At 38.1% G+C, this 13,004-nt stretch overlaps 1 protein-coding gene across 1 annotated transcript in view; it reads right to left on the reverse strand.

Moving 5' to 3' along the window:
• Positions 1–13,004, reverse strand: part of LOC150075040 (uncharacterized) — a 302,603-nt gene that overhangs the window by 244,954 nt on the left and 44,645 nt on the right. Inside the window, exon 2 of the mRNA XM_090389065.1 lies at positions 10,165–11,064. Coding sequence (XP_090245191.1) covers positions 10,165–11,022 — 858 coding nt within the window. The 5' untranslated portion in view covers positions 11,023–11,064. The remainder of the gene's footprint in view (positions 1–10,164; positions 11,065–13,004) is intronic.

Raw genomic sequence — 13,004 nt, forward strand, 5'->3', positions numbered from 1 at the left:
GATTTGATACCCTTACCGATACTTTTATGCAATTACAAGGCCGAGTAAAGAATAAATACACAAGATTAATCAGAAAATCACAAAATAATGCTATACTACTATATTTAAATCAAAAGTTTAAGAAAAACAATAATTTCAAATCAATAAATAAGAAAAATCCACTTAGCGGCTTTGAACATGTCTGGCTCCTACTAGCCTTGTCAGCAGATTTTCTTCCTCTTCATCGCTGTTAAGCACAATCAAACGAGAACATTTTCTCTGTTGCAGAATATCTTCACCTTCTGAACTTTCTTCTGCAGCATCTAGATTTCGTGCATCCTCTGCTCTTTAAAAATCAGTAATCTGGGCTTGTTTGCATTTGCTTGATAGATCTTTGTAAATTTCATGGTATGGAGCTAAGCATTCTTGAACCTCCCTTTTAAACTTTGTGCTCCTTTCAGTCAAAGGATCTGCATTCAAAAAATAAGATTCTAATTGCTGAGCTAAGTTTTGCCTTGCTTTTATTGTAAAATTTGGAACTTCAGAATTTTCATCTGCACTATTATCCTCTGAATTGATTTGGTTTACTTCTAATGCCATTTCCACCAAATCTGCTTTGCCAGCCTCTTTTTCTACCAGTATTTCTTGAACGTCTTCAGTAGTCATATCGTAAAAACCTTTCCCTCCTACCAGCTTAGCAAATTCTACTATTGCACCGATTCCATTTTCTGCCAGTTTGACCATATTTCTTGAATGAACCGACTCTGCCCGTACATTTTAACTCCAGGGGCTCACATCCGGTGAGTATGGGCTTGGCATACCCAGGGTCCTGAGCTGGATATCATCATTCTTCTCTTTCTTGGTGATTCCCTTCTACTTTTTACTGTCTCTCTCTCAACTCAGGAATTTTTTTTTTTTTGGCTGGTGCAGCATAAGCCTCAGGCTTCCTTCCACCATATAGCTAATAATAATAATTTTTCCAACATGCATTTAATGCTGACGGTTTTACTTCTTTGAGCAATAAAGCTACGATTCTGGATACAGTCCCGAATTGAAAAATGTTTCCATGCCTCCATCACTTCCAATAGATTCGGAATCAGTTTTTACCAAAATTCATTGTAACGATTTTCTGATAATGCTTTGATCTAACAGCTGAATTAAAGAAGTTGTATTAAGCGGTAGGAACATTACTTCAACATTTGGATGACCTGGGTGGCCATCCAAATGTTGAAGTGGAAATAAAACTTTGAAATCTAAATTTTTCGGCTTTAAATAGTTTTCCACAGCTGGCACAAAACAATTTAGAAACCATTCTTTAAAAAAAATCGGCAGTTACTCAAGCTTTTTTATTTGCTTTCCAATATACCAGTAACTCGTTTTTATTAAATGAGGATTAGAGGATCTATAAACTAGCATAGGTGTTATCATGTAATCTCCTGATGCGTTTCATCAGTCTCCTGCTGAAAAGCTGGTGCAATTTTCTCTTTTTTTGAAATAAAAGTGCTCTTGGGCATTTTTTCTACCAAAGACCTGTCTCGTCGGCATTGAAAACTTGATGTGGTGTGTATCCGTGCACTTCAATAAATTTTTGAAATTCCTCTGCATACTTCTTGGCAGCTTCATTATCAGCCAACGGACTTTGCCCTTGAATTCTTATGCTATGTAATGAGAAGTGGCTTTTAAATCACTCAAACCAACTTTACTGGCAACAAACTTGAGATTAACAGAAGATTCTCCATTTTATTTTAAATGGTTATAAAATAGTAGTGCCTTTTGTTTAATTACATTGCCGTCTAATGGGATCCGGTTTTTTTACTGCTTTCATCAATCCAAATACTCAGTGAGTTTTTTTTTTCCATTTTCTCAATTATTGGCGCTCGAGGACAAGCTGTCATATTTTCAGAAATGAAACATACTACAACAACAGCAGTTCTAATTTTCAGTTCATTTTTCTTTATGGTCCAGATTGTTTCTTCATTTAAATTTAAGCTTTTTGCAACATATGATACCTTTCCCCCTTTTTTAAGACAATCCAAAATTTGTTTTTTTTTTTTTTTTTTTTTTTTGATTTGGTAGTTGTTGGCGCATCGGCTTCTGTGGCCATATTGCACCTCCCAAGGTTTTTGCAGTACTTTGATCCAAGCCCGAGGCGGGAATCGAACCCGCGACCTTTGGGTTGCCGGGCAGGTACTTTACCCACTCGGCTAGCCCGGTCGGCCCAAAATTTGTATCTTTAATTGTAGAGAAATGAAGTTTCTTTTGAGCAGTGCTTTTTTTGCTTTCCTTAGGCATAATTTAGAGCTGGAATTTAATTGGCAACAAAGAAATTATTCCAATACGGTTCTTAAGAACAAAGTTTGGTAATACGTACCCGGAAAAATTTATAAACGATCAAATAAAAACCAAAATAACCTTACAAAATCCTTAAAAGTCACGAACTGCACACTTTGAAGTCAAAATCTTTTATGGTCTCAAACAAGTACGAGTTCAATAGCACAGAACCTAACACGGGGATTCCCAACAAAATAAAATACAGGGTTTCCCAATAATTTTTTCTGCATAACGACTAGCAAGTCAACATCAGGGATTAACAAAAAAGAATGGAAATGTTGAAAAATTACATCCAACATAATAGCAGGATTTTCCCCGAAGAAAAGCTAAAAAATACTGTTATGTGAGGTTTGCCGCAATTCTCTAAATGTGTTAGAAGGGCTCACATCTGGTGAGTATGGGCTTGGCACACCCAAGGTCCTGAGCTGGATATCATCATTCTTCTCTTTCTTGATGTTTCCCTTCTATTTCTGTCTCTCTCTCTCTCTCTCTCTTCAGGGTAAACCTTAATCAGATCAACTTTGAAGTACCGGGATGCCAAGCTCTGTAGCCCACATAACTGGAGTTTTCCTCATATGGTCATCTTTCTGTGGATTGCATTATTCCAGTTGCCCATCTTTGGACCCTTTCAAGAAACTCAGTCTTTTTTCAGATGAACTCTCCATACTTGAACACAATTTTTCAAATGTGCTCTTACAATTGCCTTATACAGTGGGACTGTGACCTCCCTATCTCTAGAGGATAACGTTCAATAAATCATCAATAGGACACCATGGGCTTTCCTGGCTGACTGTTTACACTGTTCAGAAAACTTCGTATCTGCCTGTATCGTAACTCCCAAATCTCTCTCCTCCTCCACTGTTTTTAATTCAGATCCACCAAGTGTACAATTTATTTGTGGTTTGCTATCTCCCAAGTGTAAGATTTTGCATTTAGCAGCATTAAAACATTTCTACCACTTCTCTGACTATTTCTGAAGTCTCTTCAAGTCATTCTGAAGGAGTGCTGCTTGTCACTGATCATTAACAACTCTAACAATCTTTACATCATCTTCAAATTTTGACAACATGCCTTCTATCCCTTCGTCGATGTCATTTATGAAAATGAGAAACAACAATGGTCCAAGAACCGATCTTCAAAGACTTCATCCCACTCTTGCCATTACACCAATCTGAAGAATATCAACTGATCACAAACCTCTACCTTCTCCCCTGCAGCCATCCAGCAATCCATCTTAAAATCTTACCCAGTAATCCCAACCTGTTCAAGCTTATACAGTAACCTCTGACAATGGACCGAGTCAAATACTTTGCTAAAATCCAAATAAATTATGTCGAAATTGCTCCCTAAATCCAGATCACGAGTAACTGTCAAAATAGCCTACTAAGTTAGTTAAGCATGATTTACCCTTAACAAAGCCAAGTTATGTTCTTCAGAATGCCATACTGTCCCTTTATTGCACTCTTAATCATAGCCTTTAAGATTTTTCCTACCAGTTTTATCCATTTTCATATCGTCAATTTATTAGCACTTCTCCAATCCAAAGGCATCTCCCCCGAGTCCAAAGATGCCCTCATAATTAACATCAATGGTTCAATACATTCCTTTGTGCTCTCCCTTAAAACTGCAGGGTATATGCCATCAACTCTAGAAGCTTTACTTGCCTTTATGCTCAAAACGTTTTCTAATAAACACTGATCTGTAATTATATCATCACTAATTTCATATGGCTCGGCCTCAATTGCAAAGCCTCTTCTCAGCATGAAGGGTCTTTCCTCAGTAAAGACAGATGCAAAGTACCTGTTCAATTCATCTGCAACATCAGCTGGCTTGTCTAAGACTTTCCCACACCCAGTGCACAAGGTTCCAATCTGATTTCCTTTTTACTTCCTTGTATTAACATACATGAAACATTCCTTGTCCCCTTTCTTTGCTCTCTTAGCCAATGCTTTCTCATGTGCAACCTTGGCCTCCCTGACCTTATTTGTGGTACTGTTACAGATCAACTTGTACTTGTTGTAGGCTTCAGTACTTTCATCACTCTAACTGTCCCATACTATCTTTTTCTGTTCTATTTGACTAGCCAGCTCTGCAGTCATCCATTTTAGCATCCTCCTCCTGTAGTTTTTTCTATAAAGTTATGTAGGCGTTCATGGCTTTGTGAGATTTTTGCTTTAAAAGTATTCCATAATTCAAATGTATTTGCCCTTCCTTGGCAATCTGTTCAGTTCACAGATGCCATATAGCACCTTAAACTGTCAAAGTCACCTCTTCTGAAGTTAAATCCCGTGCCTTTAACTTCTGCAACATCTTTATCTTCCAACTGACAATTGTATGATCACTTCCTGGCAAAGGTTCCTGTACTTTAAGCCCTTTGATATCATCTGATTCATTAGTAATGACGAAATCAAGAATATTCTCAATCCTAGTACTTTCTCTAACATCCTGGTATAAATAATAATCGTCTAGTTTATTTTAAAAAGTTTTTAATTTCATTTATTTCATGATATCATTTTATCTATCATCTCTAAATATTTAATGTTGGCTGTAGATTAAATTAGATCTCATCTATTTGGTTCTAGATGTTGACAAAGAGGGGCATTTTAACTTTATTACTTCTAATGATCCAGGGCATAATATAAAAATTAGTATATCTGTATTTTGATCTTTGCATTCTTCAACTTTCTAAAAAATGATGGATATTCTAATATCACAATTTTAGCTAAATCAGGGTCTTTGTTGTAGCATTGTCTACTTCTCAAAATATTGATGTGTAATTCAAAAATAAACATTTTTTTTACAAGCTTAAAATTTTTTATGTTGAAATTACAGTGGCATATTCAGCATTAGCATGAGTATAAATTTCTATAACAAACCTATACGCTGATGAGCCAAAATATTATGACCAGCAAGTCATTGTGCAAACAAAGCAATTGCAGGTGAACTATGGCAAGTGCATGGGTTGGGACACAAAACAAGGGCACAAAAGGTGATATAGTTGTACACGTTGGCACCAATGATATTAAGAGTAGGAGACCGGCGGAATTACTTGACAAGTACAGGTCACTGATGAAAAAAAGCCGTGAATTAGGGTTGAAATTGAAAGTGTCTGCAATTCTGCCCAGACACGATAGGAGGGAGTATATGATGAGAGCCCTGTCAATCAATTCGGCCCTGGAAAGATTGTGCAGGGCTCAAGGGGTAGAATTTTTTTCAGCCTGGTCTGTACTTGTTAACAGGAGAGACTTCTTTTACAGGGATGGGATACACTTAAATAGAAAGGGTGCAAGAATGTTTGCTGATGCTATCGAGGCAGTGTTAGGTGGGTCGGAAAACTGCTAGATTGGGGGGATACAAGGACTAATAGATTAACAGTAGCCACTGGCAGAGGTGAAAGTGATTCTTGCACTGCTTCTATTGGAATGAGCCGCAGCCTGGAAAATAAGATGCAGGATATTTCAGAGACTGCTGGGAATCATTGGGGTACAAGTAAACACATGGGTTGTGTTAGGGTAGCTAAGAAAAAGAACAGGTGCATGTATACTTGTGTGTACACCAATGCTAGGAGTTTAGTAAATAAATTTGAGGTATTGCTCAAAACATCAAAGGCAGATATTGTGGGGATTTCAGAGACGTGGTGTCACATAGATATAAGGAATGCAGAACTGGAATTTGGGGAGTACAATGTCTACAGAAAGGATAGACAGGATAGGAAGGGAGGAGGGGTTATGCTATTAGTTAAAAAACACATAAAATCCAAGGAAGTGAAGCCAGTCGAAATCGCTGGACAGTGCAGTGTCGAGTCAGTTTGGTGTGACATAAGCATTGGGAGATCAAAATTGAGAGTAGGAGTGTGCTATAGGCCTAATGACCCTGATGAGTATAATAAGAAAATGTTCGGAGAAATAGAGTGGGGCAGTAAATCAGAGAGTCTTATAATGGGGGATTTTAATTTCCCAGATATTGACTGGAATTTGGGGGCTGGTCACTCACACAGTAGCAAGGCTTTTGTGGATTTATTGGATGATTGTTTTCTACATCAGCATGTTCGGGAGGCAAATAGAGGGAGTAATACTCTTGATTTGATTATCAGTAGTGATTCTTCATGCATTAAGAATCTGCAGATAAATGAACCACTTGGTGGCAGTGACCACAGTGTGCTGAAGTGGGAGTTACTCAAAGAGGTAACTACCATTAGGGGTAAAGGGAAGGGGTATTGCTTTCGTAAAGGCGACTACAATGGACTGAGACAGTATTTAAATTCTATACAGTGGGATCAACTGATGATATTGCCAACAGCAAATTCAAAATGGGAAGCATTCAAAGAACTTATCTTGGAAGCTACTAGGCTTTACATACCAACTAAGAAATATTGTTCAAGGTTTCGGCCTAAATGGATGTCAGATGAACTGATGAGGCATATGGCAGAAAAGAAAAATGCATGGGATACATACAAATTAACACGTGACACAGACGCCTATGATAGATACAAGTTGATCTGTAACCAAGTTACAAAGGAGGTTAGGCAGGCGAAGGCAGATTACGAGATATCCTTGGCAAGGGATGCGAAGAAAAACAGCAAAGAGTTCTTTACTTATGTAAACTCTAGAAGGAAGGGGATGAATCAGATTGGTCCACTTGAGATCGATGGGTCAACTGTTGATGACCCTGCTCAGGTAGCTAACAAACTAAATGAATATTTTGCATCAACATTCACACATGAGGAGTTATTCAGCGAGGGGAATGCCAGAGGTGTATTCAACTCTAGCAGTAAGCTAGAGAATCTTGTAATAACTGAGAGCAAAGTGGAGGAGAAATTGTTGAAGATAAACACAAGAAAGGCACCTGGGGTGGATGGGGTCTATCCAGTTATATTAAAGGAGGCAGCAAAGGAAGTAAGCAAACCCTTAGCCATAATTATGAGAGCTTCCTTGGACTCAGGGGAGGTACCCATGGACTGGAGATGTGCAAATGTGACCCCAATTCACAAAGGAGGATCAAAGGCTGACACAAGTAATCATAGACCTGTGAGTTTAACTTCTGTTCCTGGAAAATTAATGGAGGCACTGGTTAAAGAAGCACTGCAGGATCATCTAGACAAGACTTCAGTTATAGCTAGGACACAGCATGGTTTTGTTAAGGGTAAGTCTTGCCTGACCAATTTGATTGGATACTATGATGCAGTCACAAAAGAACTGGATGCAGGGAATAACTTTGATATTATATACTTGGATCTTAGAAAGGCTTTTGATACTGTTGCACATGGAAGACTGCTGCACAAATTGGAGCAGTGTGGCATTGGAGGCAAACTGCTGCTATGGATAAAGGGGTGGTTGAGGGGGAGAAGACAGAGAGTGGTAATCAATGGACACTGCTCATCGTGGACTAATGTTATTAGTGGAGTCCCTCAGGGTTCAGTATTGGGTCCTTTATTGTTTTCTGTATTTATAAATGATATTGATGATGGTATATCAGGCTTAATGTCCAAGTTTGCAGACGATACGAAGGTTGGCAGGGTTGTCAAGGACACTACTGACACTATGCTGCTGCAACAGGATTTGGAAAGGTTGAGCAGATGGGCTTCGAGGTGGCAAATGAAGTTTAACATTGACAAATGTAAAGTACTACATATGGGAAACAGCAACCCCAGAGCAACGTATCAACTCTGTGGTACTACACTGACAGTGGTAGAGAATGAAAGGGACCTGGGGGTGGTTGTGCAGGCAGATATGAAGTTCTCTGAGCAGTGCAGACGGGCTGCAAGAGTAGCTCATGGTGTATTGTCAATGATATATAGGAATTTTTCTAGCAGGGATAAGGAGGTGATTATTCCCTTGTATAAGGCAATGGTCAGGCCACACCTAGAGTACTGTATACAGGCCTGGAGGCCTCATTTCAAGAAGGATGTAGAGCTGCTGGAACGAGTACAGAGAAGGGCAACTAGATTGGTGAATGGGACAAGGGGGTGCTCTTACGAAGAAAGGCTTAAGTTTTGCGAATTACAGTGTCTGGAAACCAGGCACCAGCGAGGTGATCTGATAGAGGTGTACAAAGCCTTGAATGGTTTGAGCATGCTCAATGCTGATGGGATTCTTCCTCTTGCTCAGAATAATCACCTGAGAGGGCATAAATTCAAATTGAGGAAAGACAGATGTAGGATAGATGTGCGGAAATTTGCCTTTAGCCAGCGGTTGGTTGGTAGGTGGAACAGACTTCCATCCCTTGTCGTGGAAGTTGATAGCCTAAATAAGTTTAAGGCTCAGCTGGACAGGTATTTCGAACGAACAGAGGGGTAAGTGGAAGTGGTTATTTTTATTTATTTATGTTACTTTTTTTTTTGGCTGATGCTGCATAAGCTTGCTTTCTTGCATCAAATGCCTCTACTAATGCTAATGCTAATTAGCATGAGTATAAATTTCTATAACAAACCTATACGCTGATGAGCCAAAATATTATGACCAGCAAGTCATTGTGCAAACAAAGCAATTGCAGGTGAACTATGGCGAGTGCATGGGTTGGGACACAAAACACCTGATACTGAGCTCCACTGATCAGTGTTACTCTTGTTCTTCAGATGGGAAAGGCAGCGGACTTAAGTGAGTTTGACAAAGTCCAAATTATAATGGCCAGATGACTGGATCAGAGCATATCTGAAACGGCACGGCTGGTGGGGTGCTCACAGTCAGCTGTATTTAGTATGTAACGAAAGTGGTTCGAGGAAGGAAAACCCACAAACCGCCAGTGAGATGTTGGACGACGGCTCATTGATGCTTGAGATGAGCAAAGGCTCTCCCAGATGGTAGGTGGCAACAGAAGGGCAAATGTGGTGCAACTTGCCGGTAATTGGAATGCTGGTGGCAGGAGGAATGTGTCACAACTCACAGTACATTGAACCCTGCTGAAAATGGGGCTGCATAGCTGCAGGCCACTCCAAGTGGCCAATGCTAACCACGGTTCACTGGTGACAGCGCCTACAATGGGCATCTAATTTTTATCCCACGGTGGATGCACCGTGGGATAAAAACAAGCCAGTGGTGGCAGTGTTATGCTTTAGGCAATGTTCTGCTGGGATACCCTGGGTCCAGTCATCCATGTGCCGGGAACTCTGACGTCACAACCTACCTAAACATCATTGCTAACCAGGTACACCCTTTCATGGCAACGGTCTTCCCCTCTGGCGGCACTGTCTTTCAGCAGGATAATGTGCCATGTCACACCGCCCGGATTGTTCGAGGCTGGTTTGTTGAACATTAGGAGACTTCCAGGTATTGCCCTGGCCTCCAAATTTCCCAGACATCAATCCCATCGAGCGTTCTGTGGCATCTCAACCACGGACCTTACAGGAGTTAAAGGATCTGCTGGTTACATGTTGGTACCAGATACCACAAGACACATTTAGAAATCTTGTAGCGTCCATGCCTTGCCAGGTACGACCTGTTTTGGCTGCACGTGGAGGACCAACATCATATTAGATAGGTGGTCATAATGTTTTGGCTCATTGGTGTATAATTCTTACTTCCAACTTCAAATCTTTCAATATATAAAAAATTCTCATTAACTAATAATTTCTGTTTATTTCTTACTCCTTATAAATTATTATGATATAAAATTAATATTAAAAAAATATATATGCGAGAACATTATTTTGTCTTTTCCAGAGAAATGAATCCAAATATTTCTTCAATTGTGAACAGGGGAAAAAAAAAAAAAAAAAAAAAAAGATGCTAGTGCATAATGGGTTAATTCTGCAGGAGTACAAACAAGGACAAAATGACTCATTTAAAAAACAGAGTGGACTGACTGGATTGATTCAGCATTAAATTTATAAAAAAAAAAAAAAATTTGTTAACTTACTCTTTGCTCTGTTTCTCTGGAATATCCACTCTCAGTAGCTAACAGTCCCTGTGCACTCCTGGAACGAGTTTCATTTGAAGTGGGCACATGAGATCTTTTGACACTTGAATGATGCACTGATGATGTATTCAAACCCTGAGACCGCTGCATATTTGTTTCTGCCGTACTTTGTAAAGGTGTTTCAGTAGTCTGTGAGGTAGAAGGAAGCAAATTAGTTGACATAATACCTTGTGAACTGTTTATGTGAATATTATTGTCAGCAGCATCCTCATCTATGATTTCCGGAGAATCTCTTTCTTTTATTTTTGAATTTACATGATCACTTTTGTCAACACTAGAATCACTAGAATAAGATGTCTTGCGTTTCCTTTTACATAATGGAGTCCTAAGTTTTAGCTGCATTTGACTTTGAGGGTGCAATTCAGAGCCACTAGAACGGGAAACTGCTTCAGCAGAACTGACATATGGTTCCTGAGCAGTGTCAGAGGAATTATGACTGTCTTCAGAAAACATAGCTAAGCCCTTTACACGAAGTGTTTCTGCAGTTTTTAAAAATGCTGACATCTGGTCATGAGATATGTTTACTTCACCATGGTACATGAAGTTAATAATTGCTTTCAAATCTGAGAATTTAATATCTTTCATAATAACAATAGGGTGGGTACATGGATTTTCACTAAATAGGCTTTTAAAAAATGGACTGCATGCTGATAGTACCATTTTATGTGCTTTTAAACTTAATCCATCACATGCAAGTGTTACATCAACTAATGTTTCATTTAGCAAAAGTTCTTCAAATACTGTTACAATATTTGAATGATGATTGTTCCATTTCAAGCAAAACTGCTGAGATCCCATATTCCTATCCAATTCTTTTGAAACTTGCTACAGGTGCATTATCTGGAAAAAAATAAAATAAAATAATATTAAATAAAATAAAATAACAATACACAAATAGTAAATAAATATTTAACATAGTTTTTAAAAAATAATATACACAGTCGAACTTGGTTAATACTTGGTTAAAAAATTTCCTCGTTATAACCATTACCCGCTATATCAGTGACAGCAGAGATGGGGAAACCCCTGGGGCCATTAAACAATGAACACTTTATATCACCGATGAGTTAAATCTACCTCCTATTTTTTTAAATTCTCAATAACTTCATAAAAAGATAGATTCAAAAAACAAGAAATATTAGAGAAAAAAAATAATATAAGTATATACCTGTATATTATTTGTATTAATATGCTTGTACAGGCGGGCCTCGATTAACGCGATTAATTCATCCTGCGAGCGCATTGCGCAAAACGGAAACACGTTAATCGAATATCATAACCAATAGGAAAAATTATAATTGGTCCTTGACCTTCTGGAATGTCCATAAAGAATTTTAAAAATACCTTTTAAATAACTTTTTAACTGTATATAATGTAAAAGATAATGAAAATAATTATGGAATTAAATGTTTATTGCATAAAACAGCGGTTCTTAAACTGTGCGCCACGGAATATTTTAAATTTTCGAGGGAAACACAGCGATACTCGACATCTGTCGAACACTGCGCGAACTACTAGCTCGAGGTAGTTCACAGTTTCAGCATTTCTTATTAAGTTGTTTGGACCTAACTACTAAACGAAACTGTTAGGTATTTCTTTTGGTCTGGGTGCGCCTTGAAAAAATTACTGAGACATTAAAGGCACTGTGAACCGAGAAACTTTGGGAACCTCTGACATAAAATACACAATGAAGAAATTACTGTTGCGGAAATATTTGAACAGTGTTGACTTTCTCTTTTCATCAATCAATTTCCGATAGCCGACAACAATCTTCTCTGGGCCCTGGCGAAATAAATATCGCAGAGAACATCAAACCTTTTGTTTGAGGTTCTATGCAATATGAAAGATTTCATCTAATTCTTTTACCGTTATCTCCTTCGCGGTAACATTTTCATCTGGCTCATTTAAAAATTTGAATTTTTTAAATGCAAGTCTGCATTGACTTTATTAGCAGGAGACAAACACGTCTTCTTCCGATGGTTGATGGAACACACCGAGGTGGGCAGCAGGAAAACGTTTGTTTATTGACCGTACGACTCGCGGTAAGCTTAATGCGCGATTCAAATCTTTTTCAACTATCGCATAAAAAAAAAAAAAAGATTGCGTTAACTGGAAATTTTGCATCGTGTAAAGTGAAAAGTGGTATCATTTTTCAAATAGCGTTAACTGAATATCACATTAATCAAACTCGCGTTATGCGAGGCCTAGCTGTATAAACTACAATACACTTAATACTAAACACAATTTATTTTTCTGTAATTAAAAACAATACTATTTAATAATAAACATGATTTCAATTAGTCTTTATTTATGAATCTTAAAATTGATGTTTGTTTTAAAGATTTCATTTTGATATTTCTTAAGTTTCCCCTTAAAACACTCAATGTGTTAAACATCTCATTACTTGCCTCAGTTCCTTCAAAAAAATTGACTAATGTGTCCATTGCACCTTGAGCTTGTGAGATTGTCGGCACTGATTTTGATTTACTTTCACTTGTCATCGTATCACCATCATTGTTATCACCTTCGTTGAGCACAGCATCACAATGTCACTCTCTGTAGGAAGCCCACTAGCTAACAAGTTGTCATCGACTCATACAAATTCATCTATGTCATCTGTATTAAAACCTACAATGTTGTTACATAGTAACCATTCAGATAATGGTAAGTTGCTTTCTTCATTTCCATCTTCTTCTTCAATTAATTTCTATTTCTTGAAACAATTCGACATGGTTGTTGATGTAATGTTGTTCCACGCATTATTCAATAAATTTATAGCA

Source organism: Mastigoproctus giganteus, chromosome 14 (assembly GCF_048544385.1).
Source record: "Mastigoproctus giganteus isolate SK-2022 chromosome 14, ASM4854438v1, whole genome shotgun sequence".
Taxonomy (NCBI): Eukaryota; Metazoa; Arthropoda; class Arachnida; order Uropygi; family Thelyphonidae; genus Mastigoproctus; species Mastigoproctus giganteus.